The sequence below is a fragment of the Sarcophilus harrisii genome, chromosome 1 (assembly GCF_902635505.1).
Source record: "Sarcophilus harrisii chromosome 1, mSarHar1.11, whole genome shotgun sequence".
Lineage (NCBI taxonomy): Eukaryota > Metazoa > Chordata > Mammalia > Dasyuromorphia > Dasyuridae > Sarcophilus > Sarcophilus harrisii.
The window spans coordinates 643,989,866-644,015,859 of NC_045426.1; the positions used below are offsets into that span (position 1 = coordinate 643,989,866).

At 39.0% G+C, this 25,994-nt stretch overlaps 1 protein-coding gene across 3 annotated transcripts in view; it reads left to right on the top strand.

Moving 5' to 3' along the window:
• Nucleotides 1-2,531: 2,531 nt before the first annotated feature.
• PUF60 (poly(U) binding splicing factor 60) overlaps nt 2,532-25,994 on the top strand; it is a 33,750-nt gene continuing 10,287 nt past the window's right edge. For 2 of the 3 annotated variants that reach the window (XM_003760515.4, XM_012541954.2), the window contains exons 1-2: nt 2,532-2,659; nt 19,782-19,850. In XM_003760515.4, coding sequence (XP_003760563.1) covers nt 2,636-2,659; nt 19,782-19,850 — 93 coding nt within the window. In that variant the 5' untranslated portion in view covers nt 2,532-2,635. The remainder of the gene's footprint in view (nt 2,660-19,781; nt 19,851-25,994) is intronic. The other variant, XM_012541955.3, reaches the window with a different exon arrangement.

The window sequence follows — 25,994 nt, forward strand, 5'->3', positions numbered from 1 at the left end:
TTTCCTAAAATTAAAAGCATACATTACCCCTCCCCCCCCCCATACACACACACACTCATAATAAACTCAAGTGCCTTTCCACTACCTCTGGGATCAAATAAAAATCCTCCATTTGGGATTCAAGGTCCTTCATAAGTTAAACCCTCCTAGTTTTCCAGTTTTCTTACCCAAAACAAATGTGATTTTCATTGATTGGCCAACAATAGGTCCTAAGCCAAGCCCCAAAGAGTCCTGATTGACTCAGAGTGAATGTAAATAACAATCATTTTTGTTTTGGCAAGAAAAATTGAGGGTCTTCCCCTCCTAGATTTATTTATTCAGCTTATTTTTTTGGCATCATCTCCCTGATGCCATGGTTATCTTGGAGAATAAAGGACAAACAACAATAGCTAACATTTATATGGAGCTCAACGTGTATCCAGTGTTTTAAAAATATCTCATTTAGATCTTACAACAACCTTATTATCCCCATGTTACAGCTCAGGAAATTGAGGCAAACAGGTCAAATGACTTTCCAAGTGTCACAAAACTAGTTAAGTGGCTAAAGCTGAATTTGAACTCGGGTTTTCCTGATTCCAGGACTAGTGTCAGACTACCCCTTCCCCCCCCCCCCCCCCCCCAGAGTAGTTGTATGGAAAGCTTTTTTAAAAATCTTAAATCATGCATGAATGTGAATTTTTTTTTTTTTTTTTTTTTTAACATTTTCAGGAAACACTGTCATAAACTTACTGAATAGCCTTATGTCTGTTAGGAAAAAAACTTCCTGACATTAGATTTTGTAGAATTCTTAAATCATTCTTAAATTCATTCTTTAAAAATATAGGTAGTGAAGAGGTAAAATAGACACCAGGAGTAATAAATAGAATTAGGTTTGGGAGAGAAATTGATTATAAAAAGAATATATAAAAACTTGTGACACGGAGCCATCACGACAAGACATTTATCACAGGTTACACAGTTTTGCTGTTCATTATGTGAATTAACATAAGAGTTAGCGAGGAAAAAGGTTTTACAATTAACAAGAGAAAAAAACAAAACAAGTTTTCTAGTGTAATTCACAATTAACCAGAAAGAAGACGCTATCAAAAGGAATATGCCTTGAGGTGGGACTACACCATTGACTGGTAGGCTAAACGTATCGTAAGAATCTTTTTCAAATCTCAGACCATCACCCCTGATTACAAACGCCAGATCCCGGCTCCATGGAGCTTATATTCTTATGGAGGCAAAGTTCAGAATTCAAATCTAAAACCTCCCCCTCCTGATTATTCCTTCATGTCCTTGTGGGTTTTAATTTTCATTTTTCCAATTTAATTTTCATAACTCCATTTTCATAACATCCATTTCTCATACCTCTGCAACGCAGGAAGTGGGTTAGTGGGGAAATGGTGTAATTACCTGTCAGGGTAATAGACTAGAATAGAATGTTTTTAATACTAATTCTTAATCATATTGTGAAATGTTCTTTTCCTAAGCTCCTCACTACGTGTTTTCTTACTGTAAGATTTCTTATTGTATTGTGTATTTCTTATTGTATTGTGTATTTCTTATTGTATTGTGTATTTCTTATTGTAAATATCCCCACACCTTTTCCTTATTTTGTTTCCTAATTTATTTTGTTTCCTAATTTCCTATCCTAGGAAGCCCTCCATTTCTTGGGCTTCAATTTAATTTAATTTTATTTTATTTTAGCTAGGCTTGGGGGTAAGGGACTCGCCCAGGGTTCACACAGCTAGGAAGCGCTAAGTGTCCGAGGTCAGATTTGATCCCACGACCTCCTGGCTCCAGAGCCGGCGTTCTGCCCCCTGCGCCACCTAGCCGCTCCCGGTTTGCTCGGTCACTGTAGAAACTAAACCCTCATCCACTTACCACACTTTTCTCCTCCATAACCCTGCCGGAAGGGGCTATTAACTCCCATTTTACAGATGAGGAAAGTTAGGCAGGCAGAGAGTAAGGGACTTCTCCAGGGTCACACCGCAAGCAAGTTTTTGACATTGCATCTGAACTCAGGTTTTCAGATCCTGAGCTCTATCGGGCCTATGATTTTTCAATGTAATTGGTGTCTTTTGTGATCCCGTATATAAGTTAGGCTTTTGAAAATCATGATTTTATTAATGGACCGTGGCGCAAAAAAAAAAAAAAAAAAAAAAAAAATGGTTAAGGATCTCTGAATGACAGCCATGTCCAACAGGAATAGGCTGCCTCCTTCGGTAGTGAGCTCCCCGCCATCAGAGGTCTGCAAGGGGCTCTGGGAAGGAGGCAGGCCAGGCCCTGCGGAGAAGCGGCCTGGAATTCTCGAGTTCTCCGGAGGGGGGCGAGATGACGAGTTGGGACCAGGTCGCCTTCCGCAGCTTCTCTCTCACCCTAGCAGGGCGCTCTACCCTCTCCCCCAAAGGTCCGCCTTCCTCCCGCCTCTTTCTTTGTCCCGCCTGCTAAAAGGTGTTAGCCTTTAGTCCCAGGCCGGAAGTGGGTTCTTGGTCAGTATCTCTTCTCTTTTTCCAAGGCGGAGCCAAAGACCTCTCGCGAGTTTCCCATCAGTTTCGCCTTCCGTTACGTCTGCTGGGAGGAACTCTCGCGAGAGTGAGCCGAGTAGTGGGAAGAGTGAGGCGCGCGCGGCGGCCGCGACGGACGCAAGATGGCGACGGCGACCATTACTCTCGTAAGTGAGCCCCTCCCGGAGCGCAGTCAGCGGCGAGATGGGCGCGGGAAGGTGGGGGGAGGGCCGACTGAGGGCCCGGGAAGTCCATGGCAGGCGCTGCCGCCGTGTCCGCGGGTCCATCGCGTGGATCGCCTTCATCTCCAGCCTCCTGGAGACGGGAAGGCGGCGGGGGGGCAGGGCTACTGGCTTCCCGGCGGCGGCGGCGGCGGCGGCGGCCTGGAACTACTATGCCCAGACTTCTTTGCGCCGGAGCGCTCGGGACACCAAGTCCCCGTCGCTCCGCTTTGCATGCCGGGGGTGGGGAGTATAGTTTTCGCTGGCCGTCGCGGGGCATGCTGGGGCGAGTCATGCTCTTTTCCCCCCCCCTTCCCCCCTCCGTAGTACCCCGGGATGCGTACGGGACTTTGGGGGCGGGGTCCGATAGTGCATGTTCCCGTCCTTCTTCCCGCTGTATGCCTAACAGCTTTGTCTATGGGATGCCAGTTGCATGCTAGGAGACTGCAGTGGGGATGATTTTTTTTTGAAGACAAGCCACTGCCGCGTGAGCAACGAGGCTTGGAAGAAGGGCTTTCTTCTGGTTGTGTTCATTTTCCCTCCATGTGAGCCTAAGAGGGAGGTAAAATGGCCTTCTCCACCCGAGCTAGGGAATCCAGGGATCCCCAGCAAAAAACTGGCCGTGTCATATCAATGTAAGCAGTTCATTTCAACACATGTAAAGGTCATATCTGAGTTCCAGGAAAATTGAATGAAACTGGTTTCGTGAAGCTTAGGGTCTAAACGAGGTATTTTGACATGTACACACATACAAGATACAAAAACTGAAGTGCCATAGAAGATAAGGGAGAGATTAATTTGAAATGATTTATGGAAATTGAGGAAGGTAAGTTCACTTTACAATCAGTGAACACTTAATGAAAGAAGTAATATCTGAACTGAGATATTTATTTCGGTAGTCTGCCTGTGTAGATAAAAATCAATTCACTCATTTTTGTCTGTCCTTCCATAAGTCTTCTATAGAATAACTATCCACCCAGGGGATTGGAGACCTTCTTCAAGGTCTTTTGATATTTGATTATCTTCAGTACTTAGAATATCTATTTGTTTAATTCTTTCCTTTCCACACCTGTTCATGACTAGAAAATTTGATGCATCTTTGATATCTTGATGTTACTTCCTCCAAGTCAAAATTTGTTTTAGAATTTTGATTCTTCTTAAATGATGTTCCATGCTAGCTATTATTTCTGTTGAAAATCAGGCAGTCAACAAGCATTTATTAAAATCTTACTCTGTATCAGGCACTATGCCAAATGCTGATACTCCAAATTAGAAGCAGAAAGACTGAGAACTCCTCCAGCATACCCTCTAATGATGATAACACACGAAAGGATTGGGGTAGGGGTGATGAAGGTAAGCAGATGGTATCTGGTGAGACTCTTGATAGAGAAAGTATTATGGAGACTGTCAGCAATGCATCCTGGAGAGGAATGAAGATCTGACCATTTGGGGCTTTATCCAATCAGAAGATGAGTTCTCCCGGCAGAGAGCAATTCCAATGTGAAAATATGCCTATGCCACGTGGAATGAGCTTCCTGCATGAAGAGGTTTCTAAGGCATGGTAGTTCAAGTCCCCTAAAACTCTTCATTTTGAAAGATTACTTCAGCTCTGGAAGTTGTATCTTGGGAAAGTACCTTCAGCCCCTGGGCCTCTTTCTCTGATTGGATGGCCTTCCAAAATCTGTTTTAAGAGAATGGGCAAGCCAGTCATCTCATCGTTTTTCAGCAGGCTACGACTTAAAAGACTCCTCCTACATGCCTTTTTATTTACTTAAGTTTTCTTTCATGTATTGTCTTTTCCTTTAGAATATAAGTTCTTTGAGGACTAATACTGTCTTTCTATTTATAGTTGTATTTCTAGCACTAACAATAGTACCTGGGGACATAGTAATTGTTTAATAAATATTGTTGACTGATTATTGAAGAAGAAAACTAAGCCTTTGTATTAAGAAGCAACTAAGATCATTGAAAGCATCAAGCATTTCCCCAAAACTTTCTCAGGTAGATTTCTTATTCTATTTCAGGTGTGGACTAATAGACTAAATGCATAGGCTGTTTATTCAACTACTTGTTTTAATCTGAACAATATTTATTCTTCATCAACTTTTTTTTTTCTGGTATAAGTTGTTGGTACCCTTTGTGTCATTATGGATTGCTTTGAAAAACAACATTCTGGAATTCAGTGCAATTAGCATACCATCTGCAAAAGAGCATCTAGAGAGCAAAACCACTTAGGGAATCTGTCTTATTTCACTTACTACTTATATTTAGGGAGTCATTAATAAATTTCATCTTGATTGACAGTATTGGAGAAGCAGACAAATGATAGTAATAGTCGTACAATTTTTATTCATCCAACTTGTTTTTCTTGTGTGGTTTGCTGGGCCAATCTTTTTGAATGTTCAAGAATCCTATTGAGAGGTTCTCTTTAATAAATAATGGCATCTGAAAGAACTTCACCTTTTATGTAGAGAGGCCTTTTGTCTGGATTATGCCACGAGAGAGATGTGATAAGCCTGTATTTCTCTTTAGTTTATACTTTGCTTGATACTAACACTTTACGCAGAAGATTTTGAACAAATATCTTTTTGGTTGAAATTATTAAGTGGTCTTGAATGATCTAACAGACACATGGCAGGCACCATGTTGTAATTGAGACTTTTGTTCTACTAAGTCATTTTTTTTGGTAATCAAAACGTTTGTTTCTTGTATCTTAATTTTATGATAGTGAAGATGTGATCTGCTTCAAAAGAAAAATAGCCTTCAAACCTTCTCATACTTTATCTAATCTATCCATAATATTAGTATAAACCATTTTCATAAAAGTTTTACAGATTATAAGAACATCATTTGGTTTGATAATTTTTTGGGGGGAGGGAATATGGTCCATAGTCTATTTTCGTCATAAATCTCTTATGAATTACCATGAAAACTTAATTCCATGAATGCCATTAAAATTTATTACTTCAGGCATAGATTTCTTCTGTATGTATTTGGTTATTTCCAATTACTTCCCCATTTCACTTAAATATAGTTTTCATTTTCTTAATAGCAATTACTGTAGAGTGAATCCAAATATGATGATTATACTGTTACTAGTGTTGATAATATACTGACATTGAAACATTGTCATATATGTTTAATATATGACTTTTAATATATACTTATTGTCCTCTTAGCATGGGTGATAAAAGTCTCACCCTCTTTCTTTTGGCTTTTTTCCCATCCTCAACTGCGTGTTGATATTTTGCAAGGCAACAGTACTATGGATTTATCATCCCCCTGCATAATATTTTGCAAATGTACTATAAACCAGCATTCCTCTGCACTGTTGAAGGGAGGAGGTCTGTAAAGATCAAATATTCACTGACTCTGGGCATTTTTCTCTTTTATTTTGGTGGTTAATAATGAAAGATTTCACAGGAAAAATGAGTGTCTTCAAAAAGTTGAATACAGAATATAGAGAATTAGAGGGATGAACATAATATATAAGTAAATAGAGGACTTGAGAGAGATGGATATAAAGAAAAAAGTATATGGGCTTATCATATAATAAAGGGGGTAAGTGATGAAGAACTTTCACTCATCTAGATGGCCTTCTGTATATTGGTTGGACTATTTGTGAAGGATTTATGGGAGGAAATGAATGATTTGCAGAGAGTGTATGATATGCTGTGATCTACTCACCTCTTCTATGTTATTCATCTTAACCAAGGAGACACTTGAATGTGAAATTACTCCAGTACTTATAAATAATTGGTTCCTATCAAGACATTGTATGTGTGTTTTACTGTTTGTTACTTGCCACATTCATTGATTGCTGGCTGTCGTTAAACAGAATAGTCATGATATATAGGGAGACCTGGAGCTTCTCAATAATCTTTAATAATCACTCAGGCTCTTTCATTCCTTAATTTTGAGCTATAGCCCAATTTTTTTAAGGACATGTGGAGGTGTCGTCCTTCGTCATAGACGAAAATCATTTCGTCCAAAAGTTTGTGTTAAATTCAGTTGGAAGATCCTATCTAAATAAATTTTGTTATTTCATCATCCTTTGTAATAAATGTTTAAATCTGTCATCTATATGTTCATATCTTCAAAACTGAAATGTGAGATGACCAAATGTCCTCTAAGAAAATGTTTATTATTGCCTTTGGAGATATACTGAAATAAATGAACTTGGTCAACTCCATATCCTAGGATTTAGAGCTTGGAGAGAAATTTAGATTATATACTCCAACTCTGTTATCTTAAAGATGAGAAAAAACTGAGATCCTTAAAGGAACTATAAGGGCACACAAGTGATGTTTAGTAAAATAGTCTTCTTTGACTAAGTGTGAAATGTTAGTGGTACGTCCAGAGGATAGTTCATTATGTAGATTTTGGGAGTCACCACAAAGAAGGAGTTGATGAAATAATGAAATGATGAAATAATAGAGGAAATCCCAGAAAATGGATGATCATTTAACAAAGAAAATCTAAGAAAACTCAGTTAGACAGGAAGAAAATAAAAGCAGTGCCTCAATATGAGAGATGAGAGTGTTCAGAAAGACCATCTTAATACTATCAAAAACTATGGAAGGTAAAAAATGAGTATTGAGGAAAGGTCCTTGAATTTAACAGTTAAAAGATTGTAGGTAACCTTAGAAGAGAATGACTTCAATAAAGAGGGAGAGTTGCAAGGGTCATCAGGGGCCATCAGTTCCAAGCCAGGCCTACAAGATACTGAGCCCCTTTTCAATAAACCTGGTAGTTATTTAGCTTTAGCTTGAGGTAGACCATTGGACTTTAGTTAGCTTTATTTTGGGGGGGGGGTGTTCCTTTAAATTAAATTAATTTAAATTATACCTCCATTTGTCTATGAAATTTAAACTCCAACTTCTGTCATTAACTTTACAATCTGGGTCCCGCCAATCTTAGACAATATTCTCCTTCATTGTACTTGATGTTCCAGATAGCTTAGACTACCCACTGTCTTGTATTATATTGTTCTCTACTGTTTCTTCACTCCTTAATATTTCTATGTCCCCTCATTTCCTTTTATCGTTGAATTTTAGTCCATGGAGTTCCAGTTATATTCTGAATTCTTTGAAATCATCTGTTCCAAAACTCAGGGTGTGCATTTCAGATTTTACCTAATTTTCCTCTTTATCACAAATTGAGTGCAAGTAGGAACTTGTAAATTTTCCATCACTAGAATCCCTTTTCAGGGATAATCAAGAGCTTTTCTCTTTCAATATTGGTTTTGTACAAAATTTTAGGTCCATTTAATCAATAGGCATTCATTAAGAAATTGCCAGGCATGACCTTAGGTGCTGAATCACTCAGTCAACAAACATTTAGCACTTTCTGTTGTCCAGGCACTGATTAGAAAAAGTAAAGACAGTTTTATCTCTCCAGGTCACAGTCTAATGGAGAAGTTAACATGAAAGCAACTCTGTACAAACAAGATAGACACAGAATAAGTTGAATATAATTGGTCTGAAGTAATCAGAGGGATTAACAAAGTAATAGGGAGCACGAGTTTTATTTAGCAGGGAAGTGATATGGTCATCATCTATGCTTTAATAAAATCACTTCAACAGCTGTGTGGAGAATGGATCGGAGAGGGAAGAGATTTGAGGCAGACAGACCAATTTAGAAATTATTAAAATAGTTCAGGTGAGAGGTACACTATTAAAAATTTTACCTTTGATGTTACCAAAAAATCCAAAAGCCTATAGATGGCTGCCAAATGATTTTTATTTGCTTTTTCATGAAATCTCTTATGTAGGAACATTTGAATTAACACCTGTTTTGTAGGTTGATTCTGTGAGGTCACATTGGATTTGGGTAGAAAAGAGGGTAAATTTCCAGCCACCAATCTTCTGGGTAAGTTTAGCAGTGGAATAAATAGCCTTGCCATCCCCAGGTAAGACTGGCTTAGAAATGAGCTTTCACTGTAGTAAAACAAAAAAATGTTTCTGGAACCCTTCCTAACTAATACTAGTTTAATTTCTATAAACTGCTGATAAATATGAGACATTCTGGTAACTCTTAAGACATTTAAGTTTTTTAATTACTAGAGGTGTGTTATCATATAGGAATAGAGTATTACATATGTAAAGAGAATAGTCAAAGATTCTGAGTTAGGTCTACTGTGGAGTATTTGCCAAAATAGAATTAGGCAGTTTGGTTTTGTCAGCACAAACATATATATGGTCAGTGATGTGAGACTGCTCAGGTATGAGCTCTGAAACAGCTCCAACATGTTTCTGCAGCTTCCTAGTTTATCTCTTATGTGTATTTGGTTTTTTTTTTTTTTTTTTTTTTTTTTTTTTGGTTTTTGTTTTCTTTTTTAACCAGCTAGATCCAGCCTTCTAATGTTTGGTCTCACTGTGGCCAGATAAAGCTATTCTTTGGATTATACAACTCTGAAAACTCCCTTTCCTCCAGAAACTTTTGTCTTTACAGTGAGCAGTGAGTCAAAGGTGGTCAAGATACCCATTGACCTTTTTCACTAGAGGATGAGTGAAATATAGATCCCCTTAAGGATAAAGTGGGGACTTGTTTTGCTGCCTGCCTCTGTGTATACTCCTATTTAGTCTACAGTATTCTGTATTATAGTTGACCCAGCTTCATCTAATCTGACTTGGTGGGTGTGCCAAAAAATACTCCATGGACTGAATCCATTTATACTGTATTATTAGACTGTTGATATGAGTAGGACATAACTTGCCTTTTCCCTAAAGACCTCACTGTCTCTTATGGCTTCAGAGATCTTAGTGGTTAGGAAATGGTACATCTAAATATGGTCTTAGTGCCCTAGAAGGGTTAACTTTGATCCAGTGACACTGGCCTCTTGCCTGTTCTACCAAACAATGCATTCCATCACTTGGCTTCACATTCTCATTGTCTGTCCCTTGTGCCTACCTCTTCTTTCTCATCTTTGCCTTCTGGCTTCATCTCAGGTAAAATCACATCTTGTACTCTAAGCCTTCCCCAGCCCCCTCAGTTGCATTCTCTTTGTTGCCTTTTTCCTGTTTTTCCTGTATATAGCTTATTTATGTTTGTTTGCAGATTATATCTCTCCCATTAGATTGTAAGCTCTTTTAGAGCAGGAATTGTCTTTTTCCTTTTTTGTATCTCTAGTACTTAGCACAGTACTTGGTATATAGTATGTGCTTAATAAATTTTTGTTGAATGACTGAAATCTGATTAAATTAACCCTAGTCCCTCTACTGTGAAGCCCTTTATTCTTTCTCATTGACTTGTTGCATTGCAGCCAACTTCTGATATTTACCATTCTTGCTTTCATCATTTCTCTTATCTTCTTTTCTCTCATCTGTCCCCTTTCTCTGTCTCTTAACTAAATTTTTGTTTTGTGTCAGAATAATTTGGCCTTTCCACTCTGGTTAATGAAAATATTTTTCCTTCTGGTTGTCGAACTGTACTCATTGGGTTGGGGAGGGATAGTGAGCTTAAAGGTTGGTGTTCCTGGTTGTGATCCATGATATCCTTTGATAATGCTTTGGTGGGTTTTTGGTTATTTTTAATCTCTAGATAAATTAGGTATTATTTTGATAGACACCAGAACAAAATGTCACCAATTATTTAATTATGTCCTCCCTTTCTCTATTTTGTTTTCTTGGTATTCTGCTCTCATGTTTGCTTAACCTTGCAAGTCTGGAGCACCAAGTATTAATCCTGAGGCAGAATAGCAAGGAAGATTTGAACTTGGGAATGCAATGGTATGGGAACTTTAGACCTTTCATTGTAGATGAGTTAGTAGTATGCATATATGCATGTTGTTATTACAACATATGTATATGCTTATAAATACATGTTACATATATGTAACATGTAACAACATGCCACATATATGTGTTGTTAAACTACAAGGGTTTGTGGTTTTGTTTTTGTTTTTTTTTTCTCTTGCTAGAGCCTCATTTGACAAGTGACCCACAGGACTTTAAGAGTGGAAAATGTTTTCTAGTGAAGATATCTGCATTGAATCTGGGTTTTGTTTTTGGACTATCCTTGAAATGTCTTTCCTTTCTTCTATCATTTCTTTCTCATCTCACCCCTACAAAATAGGTTTTAGACTGTAGGTCCCAGATCTATTTTTCATAATGTAGTATAATGGTACTATCCTTTTGTCCTAGAAAGGAACACTTCCATGTCATTTCTGTGCCTGTTTTTTCCCTATCATGTGTCAGATCCTTCTCTTGTTTTCTCTGCCTGAATGGGGATCATCTGGATCTACCTGCTAAGAGGAAGCTGGAAAACTAATCTCATGCCTTGGGGTGTGATGAAAAAGTCAAAAGTCATATAGATTTCCAAGCACTTATTTGTTGAATGGGAACCTATATTTTCCTTGTTTCATGGGTATGCAAGTTCTGGACCCAAACAACATAGTACAGTACGGTCGTTCTGAAGAAGAAAGTAAGCATTTCATAATTGCATTTTTCTTCCTTTTTGAGGGCATTGATCCATACATATGTATATATGTGAAACTAAGGTATTTTGAACCAGGCTGCTAGCCTCAGGCCAGTATTTGGGAAGGCTTTTTGGTGGCTTATGCCCAGATCTTTTCCACAGTTGCTGGCATTGTTCTCTGGAGATTTATTTGGAGGCAGCTTGCAATTGCTGGAGAGTATTCTGAGGAGTTATGTGGGCTCCACGTGGGAGCTGGCCTTTTGAGGAGACAAAGCTACTTTCAGCCTTTAGTGATTGGACTGGCAGAGCTACAGGAATGAGTGGTTGGAACAGCTTTTTGAATTACAGTTTGTACTAACTGACTTTCCCAACAAAAGTTTCAAAGGCATACCTTAATGCTTCTGTCCTTTTTCTGCCAGGGATATTCTATAAATTGTGATGAAAGATTTCCCCCAGGAGAAGGGACCTAAGGGCTGGTTTGATGTCACACAGTTCAGTTTCTTATCTGAGCAGAAATCCCCTCTACATCTCTGGTGATCACTCTTCTCTCTTGAAAACTTCTTATTCAGTCCATTTTATCTAATACCTCCATACCTTTGCACCTTTTCCCTAGAACACAATGCAGTCTCTCTTCACTTCTCCGAGTTTCTAGCTTCCTTCAGCCCAAAGTCTTTATCTCCTTGATTGTGCTTATTACTTCCTTCTCAAATTATCATGTATATACTTATTTACTTATATGGTTCTTGTATTACATATGCTTATATTCCCTCACACTCTAGAACATAAGCTTTGGTTTTGTTTTGTTTGGTTTTGTTTTCTTTATATTCCCAAGATCTAACACAGGGAAAAAAAGAACAAGCTTTTGTTGCCTGTGTTCCAGGTATTGTGCTAAACTCTTTAAAAATATTATCTCATTTATTGCATAGCACATTCTAGGTAATTGACATCTGTTAAATTTGATTTTGAACAGTCTAATTGTTAGAAGATTTTTTTAAAGTAATTTTTATTGATGTCTTTAGGTTTTTAGGGGTTTTTTAAAATACTGTTACTAGTTTTCTTTATATGCCTTTCCTTTCTTTCCCAGAGTCCCATCCATATAATAGTTTTCTTAAGACAAAAAGAAAGAAGAATCAGTATAACTAATCAATACATTGAAAATGTCTGAAAATAGGTAGATTCATATCTCCCATCAACAGTGCATCAGTGGGCCTAATCTCAACTCCTTCAACAATGACTACTTGTATATTTTGTTATCTTTGCCAATTTACAGGATATGAATTGAAACCCCAGTTGTTTGATTTGCATTTCTTTTATTAATGGTATGGAACAAATTTTTCCATGTAGCTAACAGTTTGTAATTATTATTATTATTTTTTATATATATATATTTAATATCATAAAATTCTGCTTTGAAATGCAGATACCCATTTGTTTTTGGTAAAATTGCATATATCAAAATGATGACTAACCTCTATTGAATGTTAATACATGAGTGATGTAATTTTCTAATGTAAGGCATATGTGTTCATCTGTGAGTATACACATTTTTCAAAGTTTTCTTTTTTTTTTTTTATTTTTTTTTATTTTTTTATTTAATAGCCTTTTATTTACAGGATATATACATGGGTAACTTTACAGCATTAACAATTTGTAATTATTTTTTGAAAACACTTTATAATCCATTGGATTAATCCATTGGAGAATGGTTTTTAATATTTTATGTGTGTCTGGATGGATATACATAGATATACCCTTAAATATATGTGTGTGTGTGTGTGTGTGTGTGTGTGTGTGTGTGTGTGTGTGTGTTTTCCATTCTTATCCTAGGTTGTTGAATGGGAACCTATATTGTCCTTGTTTCATGGGTATGAATTAATTTTGTTTGTGCTGAAATTTAAGAAATCTAAGCCTGATTTCAGCCAGATTGTTTTCTGGTTTTCTTAGCACTTTTTATCATAAAAGAAGTTATTTTGTTAGGAAGTTTTTCTTTACATTGTGCTAAAATTATCTTTTAACTAATCTCAGTCATTTTTCCTAATTCAGTCCTATGGGACCAAGTAAAACATCTAATCAGTTTTATACTTGATGGCCCTTCAGGTGTTTGAAGACCTTAATTATATGCCCCTTAAATCTTCTCTAGGCCAGTCAATGCATTCTGCCTTCTATTGAACCTCGTATGACTTTATTTGGAATCTCTTCACCATCGTAGTCATTTTCTTCAGTGGATCCGCTGTTCTAAAATGTAGTACTCAGAAACAAACACCCAGTTTCTTAAATGGTTTTTAAAGTAATTTAAATAGCACAGTGGAATTGTCTACTCTTTTGTTCTGAACTAGTTGCTTCTTTTAATGTAATCTAAAATTGTTGTCATACATCAAACCAAATTATTTTGAGGGGTTGGGGAAGTAGGGAAGGTCTGTTTCAAATCAACTGTTTCTTTTCTTGACTCATCTTCTTCTGTCCTGTACTTGCATATTTAATTTTTCAGATCCAGGTGTAAGATTTTATGTAGTCCCTTTGAAAGTTTGTCTTATTAGATGTAACTTGTCCTTTTTAGCCTGCCAAGATCTTACTAGATCCAGATCTTTTCATCCAGCATGTTAGGCATCCTGCCTGGCTTCATGTATGTCATCAAAGAAGCCATTAATTAATGTTGAACGTAACAGGGCTAAGGACAGATCACTGGAACACTTGTTATATTAAAAACCTTTCTCCAAAATGACATTGATCAATGCCCTTTGGCAGTCAAATTTAGATCTACCTTAGCTAATGTTCTGAGGCCCAGTGGTACCTAACCTGGGGGCTCTAGGCTCCTAGGGACCACAGAATTACTGCAAGGAGTCAGGTATGAATAAATTCATAATTAAGCAAACACAGCTTTTTTAGATGGAGTAAATATTTCATGTACAGATGCTATTCAGATCCAACCTCTGGAATTAGCCAGTGACCACAGTCAGGTCATTTAATTTCTAAGTTAAAGTCAGCTCTCTGAGATTTATCTAGTAAATTGCATAAAGTATAAACAGTTTTGGTTTATCAAAATCACATTCTTGGTGCATGAGTGCTATAAATTAAAAACATCCAAATTCATTTTAAAATGTTATTAATTTCATTTCTTTTTGTTGTCTTTTATCAGGCAGCGGCTACAGTTATATGAAGGCTTTTTTCAGCTTTATATACATTTTTAAAGGAGTCCTACTTGTAGAGTTTGAAAACCATGATCAGCTCATATTTTATCATCTATCTACAAGATCTGTCTCTGAAATTCCCCAGATCTACCTGCCAAAAAACACTATCAAATAGGGAAATAAAGTTAGTCTGGTACAACTTGTTCTTTATGAACCCATGCTGGCTCTGTTGATCACCATTTCCCTTTCCAGCTCTTCAAAAGCCATTTTTAAAATAATACATTCTAGAATTTTCTTAGAGAGAGGGGCAAGGTTACTGGGCTCCATTGGAAAAATTGACCTTCCATTTTTTTTTTGAAATTTGGTCCAACATTTATATTTCTCCCTCTCTGTGGTCTTCCTTCCTGATTTGGGGAAGATGTTGACAATGACTATAATTATCTTTACATATTTGTTGCATACCTTCCAGTGTTATTTAGTCAGGCAAGGTTATCACAGTCTGGAAGTCATTTTCCTTGGTAGAGCAAAGAAGAGAGCAGTTTTGCTTTCTCTCTATTGTCTGTTAGCTTCCCATAAACCCCGGTCAGCAGCAAGATAGTATTTGAGCTTTCTTCCTTTTATCTCTGATAGATGTTTAAACTCTATGGTTGTCCTTTGTGTTCTTTACTAGTTGTTGCTCATTTTGAACTTAAGTGCTTTTGACATTATACTACTGCATCAATCGTTTGTGTTTATTCCCAGTTTTCTGCACTTCCATCTTTTTATGTGACTTAAGCATTTATCTTTGTAGTAGAGAGAGGGGCTTATCAATTAGGAGATTGGAGCTTAATTCCTTACTACTAGTGTTTCCTCTGTTATAGTCTCAGTTATCGTCCTAAGAAATGAGACAGGATCCGGACGTGTTAGAGATGGCATTACCAGTTTCCTTGACAGGTCTGACTTGTCTGTTCTAGATTTGGGATATGTTCCTAAAATCGCCTTACTCTGGAAAATGCTGCTTGAATACCTGGGACCAGCCCTGTCCTTATTTCCCTATCTTACTCTGACTAGGAGGCATGTAGCTAGAGAATGGGTTGGAAAGAGACTTCTCACTTTGGGATACTATCCTTTTGGGGCCATTAGTCTGGAAAGAAGGATATCTACCACAGCAGTCATAGATTCTGCCCTTTCCACCATGTGCCTCAATCAGCTCCACGATGAGAAAGGCAGAGGAGGATGAAATTGTATCTCTTGCCAATGTTGTTCAGTCTTATCCAATTCTTCAGGACCTTTTGGACCTTATTGTCCACGGGTTTTCTTGGCAAAGATGCTAGAGCAGTTTGCCATTTCCTTCTCCAGAGGATTGTGGCAAACAGGGGCTATGTGACTTGCCCAGGGACATAAAACAAGTGTCTAAATTTGACAAGTGTCTAAAGTTTTACTGACTCTAGGCCCTACACTGTGTCCATTATACTACATAGCTGCCTCCTTGCCATTACTGGTCTTGTACTCTAGGACAAGTAACAACAACTCTAGGATTCAGTAAAAGAGGAAACTGCCTTGTTTTTTGGGGAAGTGCCAAGTTACAGAAATTTAAAGATGAATGGGAACAGTATATACTAAGACAGTTGGAAAATCGATCTGTAAGAGAGTGAGCCTGGAATTGAAGATTGGTCAGGGTTTGGCAAGATGGCATACTTCTCCTTGCCTGGTGTTGGTAACTATGGTAGAACTGTGGATTGGTTTTTTATAGCTATCTTCCAGAGGAAGGGAGAAAGGATAGTGACAGTGACCTGCTAAATTGTACTTGTAAGTTACCTTATCTACTCATCTTCCTTCTACCCCCATACTACCCCTTTCTGAATATACCATTCTCCCTTCTTGCTTTGGCCTCTTCAGTCTTCCTTTTCCCTCTGAGGAGGTGATCCTGAGCCTATTCAGAGCTGTGGACAAGTAAGGTATCAGCCCCCTTGGGAATGAAGGAGGGTAGAGTAGAGGATGACAACAATGAGATGAAACTGGCCTCTGTTTCATCAAATGGCAATCTTAAGAGGGGAAGGTTTACATGGGGAGAGATTGGGAAAAGAGGAATAGTGGGGCAAATTAAGCAAACATTTCTTTTTTTTTAATGGTATCTTTTTATTTTTACTTATTTATTTATTTTGCTGAGGCAATTGGAGTTAAGCGACTTGCCTAGGGTCACACAGCTAGGAAGTGTTGTGTTTGAGGACAGATTTGAACTCAGGTTCTCCTGACTGCAGGGCTGGTGCTCTATCCATGTTATATCTTTTTATTTACAAAACGTATGCATGGGTAGTTTTTCCAACATTGACCCTTACAAAACCTTCTGTTCCAAATTTTCCCCTCCTTCCCTCAACCCCCTTCCCCCAGATGACAGATAGTCAATATATGTATTCATATTTATACAGTTAACTTTCAGCAAACATTTCTTAGGCATCTATAAGCAAGGTGCACTGCTAGATGCTAGATCATATGGTTGTCATTTTAGAGTTGGGAAGACCTCAGAGAGAAGTGGTGGTCAAATGGGGTTTGAATCCAGGACTTCTAATGTCACATGAACTATATGATCTCAAGAAGCTCTTAATCTAAAGAGGAGAAAATACACGTTACAAATAATTCTGAAACAAGGAAGAATGTGTTAAGGGGGAAAGATAAGATCAAGACAAAATGTTATAAGAAATTTGAAGAAGTAGTGATCCCTTTTATACCTGTGAAGGGAAGGGAAGATGCTGTGGGAGGTTTCATGGCTCAGGTGGCAATTGAGGTAATTGAAACTTAAAGATATTAAAAGATTTCACACAACAGAAATTGGAGGGGACTCTGTTATAGGCTTAAAAAACAATATCAGCAAAGGCACAGAGTATAAGAGGGCATGATTACATAGGGAATAGAAAGTAGTTCAATCTGGTAGGAAAATGGAATGAATGAAGGGTGAATAGTTTAAGATCAAGACTGGAAAGGAAAGTAGATTGGACAAAGATTACTGAGACTTCTGAATGTCCAACATCTGAAGTTTATACTTTTTTGGTAAGTAGATCATTGAAATTTTCTAGAGCAACATAATGTACCAAATCTGTTATGGCATTTAATAGGATAAATAAATGTGAAATCACAGAGCTGGATGCAGAGTCAAGCTGTACAAATAAGAAAAGGATGAAAAAGATATGCTTTGACAATGTTTCTCATGTTGGGGAAGAAAGGCTAACCATGTGCTGCTTGGACACAGAGTATAAACTAGGAGTGTTTGGGAGTTTCAGAGAAGATTTAAAATTATGAAGAAAAGTGTATGCAATTAAAGTTTTCCAAGTCAAATAGCTCACCTAGTATGGTATAATAGGTTCCCCTTCACTGAAGGCTGGAAGACCACTTGTTAGAATTGTTGGAACTCTTCAAGTATGCATTGGACTTTTGAGATCCTTGAAATTTGAGATTCTGTAATTTGGTGAGCTACATATTGTAATAGGAAGATTATTTGGTAGTTACAAGAATGAATTGGAAAGAAGAGTACTCAGGAAGCTGTTATTAATCAAAGAGTATTTATTACCGCTATTGTGTACTTGGAACTGTTCTGATTAAAATTTGTAAATTCAAGTACAAAGAATGCAGTGATTCATCTGTGCAGTGAGCTTACCTTCTAAAGAGAGAGGCAAGTCTAACTAAAAACATATACAGCATAAATAGAAAATTTAATATATGTGTTACACATATAGACAAATCCAAGATAGTTTGGGAGGGAGGGCACTATCAGGGCACTCAGAACCTGAGGAGAAGGGAGTGCATTCCAGCTTTCCTGGGGTGACCAATTCACAGACACAGAGACAGAAGAGAAAGTGGCTTGTATTAAGTACACAGAGAGCAGCCAGTTTGGCTGAATCATATCTGTGTGTTGTGGGGGTATGTTGATTGTAGACAAAGATAATGTCCATTGAGGCTGGAAAGTGAGGTAAGTGCCAAGTTTGAAGATTTTAAAAATGAAAAGAGAAATAGCAAGTCACTGGAGTTTCTTGTGTAGAGAAGTTTAAAAATAAGTTTTGTATTTTAAAAAAAAATTGCTTTGAGGGAAGTTAGTGGAGTGGATCCTGGAGGCGGGAGGACCTGAGTTCAAATGTGACCTCAGACACTAAACAGTTACTAGATAGGTGACCCAGAGCAAGCCACTTAACCCCAATTGCTTCTCAAAAAAAAAAAAAGAAACAAAAGAAAAGAAAGAAGAAAAAAATAACTTTGGCAGCAGTGTACAGGGTGGCCTGGAGTAGGGAAAGCATGAGGTAGGGAGACATCTCACAATTTTTATAACCTTATAACATTTACAAAGTGCTTTCCTTATTAACAATCCTCCAAGGTCAGTGAGAGGCCTGGACTTACATAAGTTGTTTAAGGCAGAGAGTGAGTCAACATACTTGGTGATTGGGACAAAAAGAAGGAAAGGGGAGCCCAAGGTTACTTGAGGTTTAAAGTAGGTAGAATAGCTTAAAGTGATTTTGAGCATAGGTTTGGGGGATGGGGTGGGATTATTGGGTTTGATTTGCTCATTAGATAGCTAATCTGAATGTGTCTTATAAGTAGGTAGAAATTTCATTTGATGCTCATGGGAAAGACCAGATTTGGAAATCATTTGATAATTAGAGCCCTAACGATAAATGGAATTTTCCAGGAGAGAGGATATGTTACAGGGAGAATAATTTACACTTAAAGGATGATATGGATAAGGTCCCCAGTGTAAGGACAGTTAACTAGGTACACCTCTTTGCTTCCTGACCCTTCATGTTCTTAGATGTTTTAACTGGCTCTACTCCTTCCCTGGCCTCTTCTGTGTTTGTCCCTCGACACTGGTCAGAGGAATATTCCTAGATTCCTTAGCTCTAAGAGTAAGATAGTTTAAGACCAGGATCCAGGTGCTATCTGGGATAATATCCATTAGGGCACAAACATTGGGGGAACCCCTTAATGGTGATGGTGTGAGCATTATTTCTTAGGTGTTAGGGGTGTTTATAGGGTTGTATCTCTAAGCCTTCAAGGAGGAAAAGGGAATGTACTTCCCCTTAAGCCTTTTCAGGATGGAGGGGTTAGTGGGGAGAGTGATGGCTGTCAAATTGAGTGACTGCAAGGGGACAAGAGTAAGAGAGGAAGGGGAGGATAGACAGCATCTATCAGGATTAGAAGTCCAGGCCTCAAAGGACACTGGTATCAGTAAGGTCTGTGGTCTTAATAGACAAGGCAAGACTGTGAGAAGTGTTATTTTGATTGGGTGGATGAAGCTCTTCATGACTTGGTACCTCTTAAGCCCCTTCATCTGCCTGTGCTTGGGCTGTGCTTGTTCTTGCAGTGGCTGGTATGAGGGGTGGGGTGGGTGGGTGGGTTTCTTATTGGTCCTAGAGTGTTGGGGCTGGGTTGGGCTAAGGGCTTCCCTTTCCCAGGTTGGAGGGGGTTGGGGGGAAAGGGTGGTGGTGGCTCGGGGTGCCTGGGTTCTATGAACAGTGATTGAGTGCCTGCCTATCACAACATCTCATTCCTGCCTGCAGCAGGTGAATGGCCAGCAAGGAGGGGGGCCCGAGCCATCGGCAGCGGGAGACAAGTGGAAAGCTCCACAGGTATTGCCTTTACCATATTCTCTCTCAGTTTGGAGCACAGACTTATTTTTCAGTGGGGGATGCTTGAAGGCCTTTGCCTTCTTCAGCCCAAGGGTGAAGCTAGATAGGGAGGCCTCCTAAAGCAATGCAGAAAAATGGCTGTTTATTATCAACTGTTGCAGCCATGGACCACTGGGGCTTTAAGTTAGACTCCCAAGTAAGAATGGTTCACAAGGACAAATGAAACGCCTTCAAAGATTTATACCAGCTGTGTGGTCCTTAAGACCTAAAGCCTTTTAAGGAAGACTTTTCTAGAACCTGATTACATTCAAGACTGTTTTCCAATACAAGGAATGAACTTCCCTGACCTCCAACCTCTATCTTTCCTGCAGTTCTGAGCTATCTTCTATTCTGTCCTCTCCCAACTTCTTCTGAGCTTATGGTCTCTAGATTCTATTTCTCTTTTCTACTTTTAATGTAGGTTAGTGCAGCCCTTTGGGTTAACCTGTCCATTTACACTTTCTCCTTAATCAGTCCTGCAATGGATTAATCTTCCTAAAGCTTAACTGTGTCAGACTTCTAGAAAATTATTTACTCTTCCTGTATACTCGTTCTGTATTCAAAAGATCTGTACCCTAAATCCTTTCTGTGTGGATATTGGAATTTTTCCCTTTTGAGAGGCTCCTTTTTATATGTTGTTGTTATTAGTGATTTCTTGGGCCCAGGATTTGTTCATTCATCCCCATTAGGTGAGTGCTTTTCCATGGATAGACCAGTGCCTCTCTTTTTGTCTAGCGCTGTTAGTCCTGGTGCTAACTTGCAGCCCTTTCAGGATTACTCACAGGGAGAGGAGAATGCTCGGCAGGAGTCGTTTCTGGGCCTTAGTAGGAATTTTAGGCCAGGTGCTTTTTTTGTAGGGATAGTTTAGTGTGTAGAAAGAAAGCCAATGCATGAAACTGAGCTCTTTGTCGGTGGGAGGGGCGGGTAAAGGGAGGGAAGAAGGCAAAGGGAAGTGTTACTGTAGGCCTAAACTTTGTAGTTGAGAAACCCCAGTTTTCTACTCACTGGGGGGGAGGGTACAGCAGCAGGGAGTGTCAGTCTGCTTCATCACTCTTCTGAAGCACTCTTGTCTATTGGCTGAATGAAGAAGGGCCTTTTGTTTCCCAAGACAAAGAATGAATTGAAGGATTTCAATCCCCCAACCCTGTGGGATTTGGCTATTGGTTACCATGGTGAATGGCCCCTGTCCTGTAGTCCTCACCTAGCTGTGAGGGTCTTTTTTGCTTCAGAGTTGGGCTTAGGGTGGTAAAAGGGAATAGTGAAGGGATAGAGACAGGTGAAGGTCAGAGAGGGAGAGGAGAGAAAAGATAGAGAGAGAGAAAGGGAGGCAGACTCAACTTTGGAGACTGGCTTGGGGCTAGACTGGATTGGATGACAATGGAATCTAGCAGGGGCCTAGATTGGTCCCAAGGGTACAGGGCCACAACCATATTTTTACCACATGGAAAAAGGAATGTGCAGGTTGTATTTTTTTGTTTGTTTAAGATGCAGCAAAAACATTTTCTGCCTGTGAAATGTATGCTCTGTAGGCCAAGAGGCAAGGAGGGCAGGATGTAGGAATAGACAGTAGCTGGGCTGGGTGTGCTTAGCTGGGTTCAGAGTCTGGATGTTCCCATCATATTACCACCCTGGACTATTCAGTGGTTTTTTTTCAGGCAGCTCTTGTTCCTGCTTGAAGGTTTAGAATTTGAATTTGTGTGTCCTGGGACCTTTCCTCTTGGGACCCAGGATTAATGTTCTGTGTTACTGTCTATCTTTCCATTTTTAATAAGGGTAGTTGATAATTGTTGGGAAGAACCTGGTCCCCAAATGACTAATCCCCAGTAGCCCATTACCTGGTCTTTCTTGTTCTTGTGCTTTTATTCATACTGTTCTATCTATAGCATGCCCCATTCCTTTTCCACTTATCAGTAACCTGACTGTCACTGAAATAAGTTCAGATCTGGAACACATACCTTCTAAGCACTTTGCCTGTGATTTGGCTATCCTTAAGTATATTGGGGAAGGCAATTTGTCTGTCTTGCGATGCAGAAGAGAAACTGGGTGACATGCATTTGGCAAATTCCTTTTTTTTTCCCAATTAAAAAGTATTGATACCAATTAAGCATTGATGGCCTGTATTTGTGTTTTAATATGAAAAGAAAATGCCTTTGGGAGTGGGACAAGAAAAATAAAATCTAGCCAAAGTTGGTACCTTTTAATTATATCAGTAAATTTCACATTTATTTACCCTTTTTTAGGGTTAAAAATGATGTCATGAAAACTTGAGGGACATGATCCTTGTGTTCAAATATATGAAGGACTGGCCTGGAGAGAAAGGATTAGGTTTGTTCTCCTTAGCCCCAGAATGCAGGAAAAGGGCTCATTTTGGGAATACAGGATTGGGCATCAGTGGCAACAAAGACTTTAATATTAAAGCAGAATGCTTAGGGAGACTTTTTAGTAGAAGTCTCCATTAATGGAGTTAATTCAAGCAGAGGTATAAATAGATAATTTGTCAGGGAGGTGGGAGAGAAAGGGGATCCCTTCCTAAGAAGGGAGCTCTGTCCAATCCAGCACTTGAAACCTTTCAGGGCTATCCTCAATGCTCTCTGCGGTCACGCACTATGCTGCTTTGGCTTGATCTTTTTCCCCCTCCTCTTTCTGGTCTGAGTGGACTCAGCAAAGTCCTAGCAAATGAACTTTTTGTTCTGCTTCATGTCTGATTAGAGCCAGGTGGCCTGTTGGCTGGCCCACCTGCCTGGCTTTCTTCCTATCTCTCCCTCTACTTTATTTCTTGGTTACAAAATAGCCCTGAAGAAAAGCCTGGCAGACACATGCAGTGCTGACTGCTGGCCTGTTCCTATTGAGATCCAAGTGTACCTTAGTTACTTTTTGGATCCTTTCTGGCTTTCTTCCTATCTTTTCCTCTACTTTATTTATTAGTTACAAAATAGCCCTGAAGAAAAGCCTGGCAGACACATACAGTACTGAGCACTGGCCTATTCCTCCCTGTTGAGATATGAGTGTACTAAGGTACTTTTTGGACCACTGTTCCCCCCTCCTCTCCCCTTGATCCCCCACCCCCTTTTGAAAAGCTGGAGAGTTCAGGGAGCCCTGTGTGCTGTGAATGACTATGAAAGCTCTCCCTGCTCCAAGGCTCCAAGTTTACAGGAGCTAGGCATTGTCTTTTCTATCCAAAGGTTTGGTAATTGTATTGTAACTTTAAATTGCTTCCAATTTTGATTTCTTCCCATCATCATTCAGGATCCAGGACTAACTTTCTCCCTGACCAGCCTACAAAGATTTCTTCTTTGAAGGTTTTCGTGGCTGCCTTCTATCATCTAGCCCTTGATCTTATGCTATCTTGTATTATTCTTTAATTGTTCCTCTGAGGGGGCCTGTTTTCTAATTAGACTGTGATCTGTTGAGGGCTCAAACTCAGTTCTCACTTCCCTGCCCTCCCCTCAGTATAGTGAAATTCCAGAACTGTTCAGTGAACATATATTTTCAGTCAGCAAGTGTAGTGATGGTACAAACCCTACTCAGGACTCTGGACTTCTTGGTATACATTCCTGAGAAAAATAAAAGTAGTTTGCTGTGGGGGGCCTGATTATTAGAAGGAAGTGAGGGAAAGTGGGACAGTTGACTTTGGAGGATAGATATTATTCTGCATGTAATAACAGTATTAGGGAAGAAATTGGCTGGGGGTGGGGGGGGAAGGCAGGAACTATGGAGCCTGGAGATTGGTGTATATATAAATATATACACTTAATAAGGTGGGTCTGCATGGATATTCTGTTTTACTGTGACGTCTCTTGTTAATACTAATATTCCCATGCTCAAAAAGTTTCAGTAGCTCCCTATTGCTCTTAAGATAAAATTCAAATTCTGTTTGGCATTTAAAGCCCTTTACTGTCTTAATTCCAGTCTCACTTTCCAAGATAATTATATCCTAATCCCACTCATATATTCTATGCTCCATCCAAATTGGCCCAAGTTCCATGTCTTTGTACAAGCTGTCTCCCATATCAGGGGTGCTTTCCCTCATCACTTGTGAGAAAGCACTTTTTGTCCCTTCAAGGTTTAGTCAACATGGTGCCACCTGAAGAGTGTTTCTCCAAGTTGTTAATGCCCCACTAATCATAGTGGGATTACCCTTCTTCCCTCCCTGACATAATTTATTCTCTCTTATCTGTGACTAAGTATCCCTCTGGTAGAATAAGATCTTAAGAACAGTCTGTTTTCTTTTTGTGTTTTTATCCCCTAGCACAGTGCCTCTTGAATATTAGGTGTTTAATAAAGGTTGATTGATTAATAAGGGTATGAAAAGTATGAAAAGACTTGTGGCCTTCAGATATACAAAGATGAGTCAGATAGATGAAAGATCCAAGTTGTTGCAAATTGAATCCAGAGTTCCAAACTAGGAAAAATTGGTAGAAGCTAAAACTTATCTGATTCTGTATATGAATGTATGTATGGATGGGAAAACTTTGTCATAATCTGAATTGTGGAATGGACAAACCACGTCACCATCATTTAGAATCCCTATTAATAAACCCTCAAGGAATTAGACAGGGAGAAAACAGCATATATAACATATATATATATATATATATATATATATATATATAACATATATATAACATATATATATATGTATGTATGTTCAAGATTTTAATAAAGACAGACCACTAACTCCTGGCATTGACTAGACCTATTGAAAGAAATGGTATTTGAGCTAAACCTTCAAGTTAGACAAAAGGCATTCAGAAGTAGTTTGTTCCAGGTAAGAGTATATATCTTAATTGGATGTATAGAGGTAATCAGAATTGGAATGTTGAGTTCAGGGAATAACTAATAGTCTAGTTTAGCTGAATTGTAGAGTTCATTAAAGGGAAAAGATACTAGCTGAAAATAAGGTTCCCTTCTTATATTTCCCAAAGGAGATGGGTTCCTTTATTTTGCTTCTTGGAGATTGGGGGGTTAAGGAGTTGGATGTTTCCTTTCTATGCCTTGTTTTAATGCCTCAAAGTAAGCTAAACCATTTTTCCATCAGATAAGCAGCTTTCTCCCTCTCTCAGGCCTCAGAAGTAGGAATGATAAGGAGAGCCATTTGCTAAGCTGGTTGCTATAGAAGACAAAAATCTTCATCCTGTGTAGTCCTTTTATTTCCTAGCTTTTGAGCTCTTTGTTTCTGTGCTATATCCTTCACCCCTGTTTTCCCTCCACCCACTTTGCCTTTGTGTGCATTCTCTGGGGCAAGGACAGATGGAAAGAGAGAAGGGGCTTATTAGTCTCTGGGCCAGAGAGACAGGGAAACAGGGCCTCTCAGCTTTGCCAGTCACCCTGGCCTTAGGCCAAATCTGAGATCTTCTCTTAGAGAAAAGAAGGTGGCTAAATGGAGAGGGTTTAAGGTTTGAGACAGAATCTGGAATCTCCTCTTGGTGAATTGGTCCTGGCAGCTTCTTTTAGATATGGGGCTTTAGTGGGGCTCATCAAACCTCTCCTTGCTCATTCTGGACTTTTTTTGGCCAGGTTCAGGTAGAGAATTCATGTTATTTTTAACCTCTGCCTGGAAAATATTAGAGAAGGGCAACTTTCTGGCCTTATCTTTCAGGACTGGACTAGATCCCACTTTGGTCATAACATTATTGAGACTCTAAAATAGGGGTAAAAGAGAGGGGGCAGATATTTGGGGTTTTTTCTCCTAGTCTTTTCTGAGGTGATTATAAGGGGCCTGAATTGGCTGTCAGTTGTTAGGATTGGGGAGCTGAGTAAAGTTATCTGCCTTTCCATGTCTCATCCTACCTGTCCCAGTACTTGGAACAGAGAAAAGAAATGGTGCTCAGCCAGTTTTGGATCTGGCCTCCCAGTGCCTGGTACACAGTAGGCACTTAATAAATTTTGATTTGATTTATTAGCTTGGCCATTGAATGCTCTGGGTCCTCAGACAGTAGTCACACTGGCCCTTTGGAATGATTCTGCTGAATTCTGGGTAGAGGCAGAATAGCATGGACTGAGACTATATAAAAACTATCTAGGTAGGAGACCACAAGAATGGTTCTTAGGTCAGGATGGGCTCAGCCCTAGTTGAGGTAAAGATGTCTGGATACTGAGTCCTAC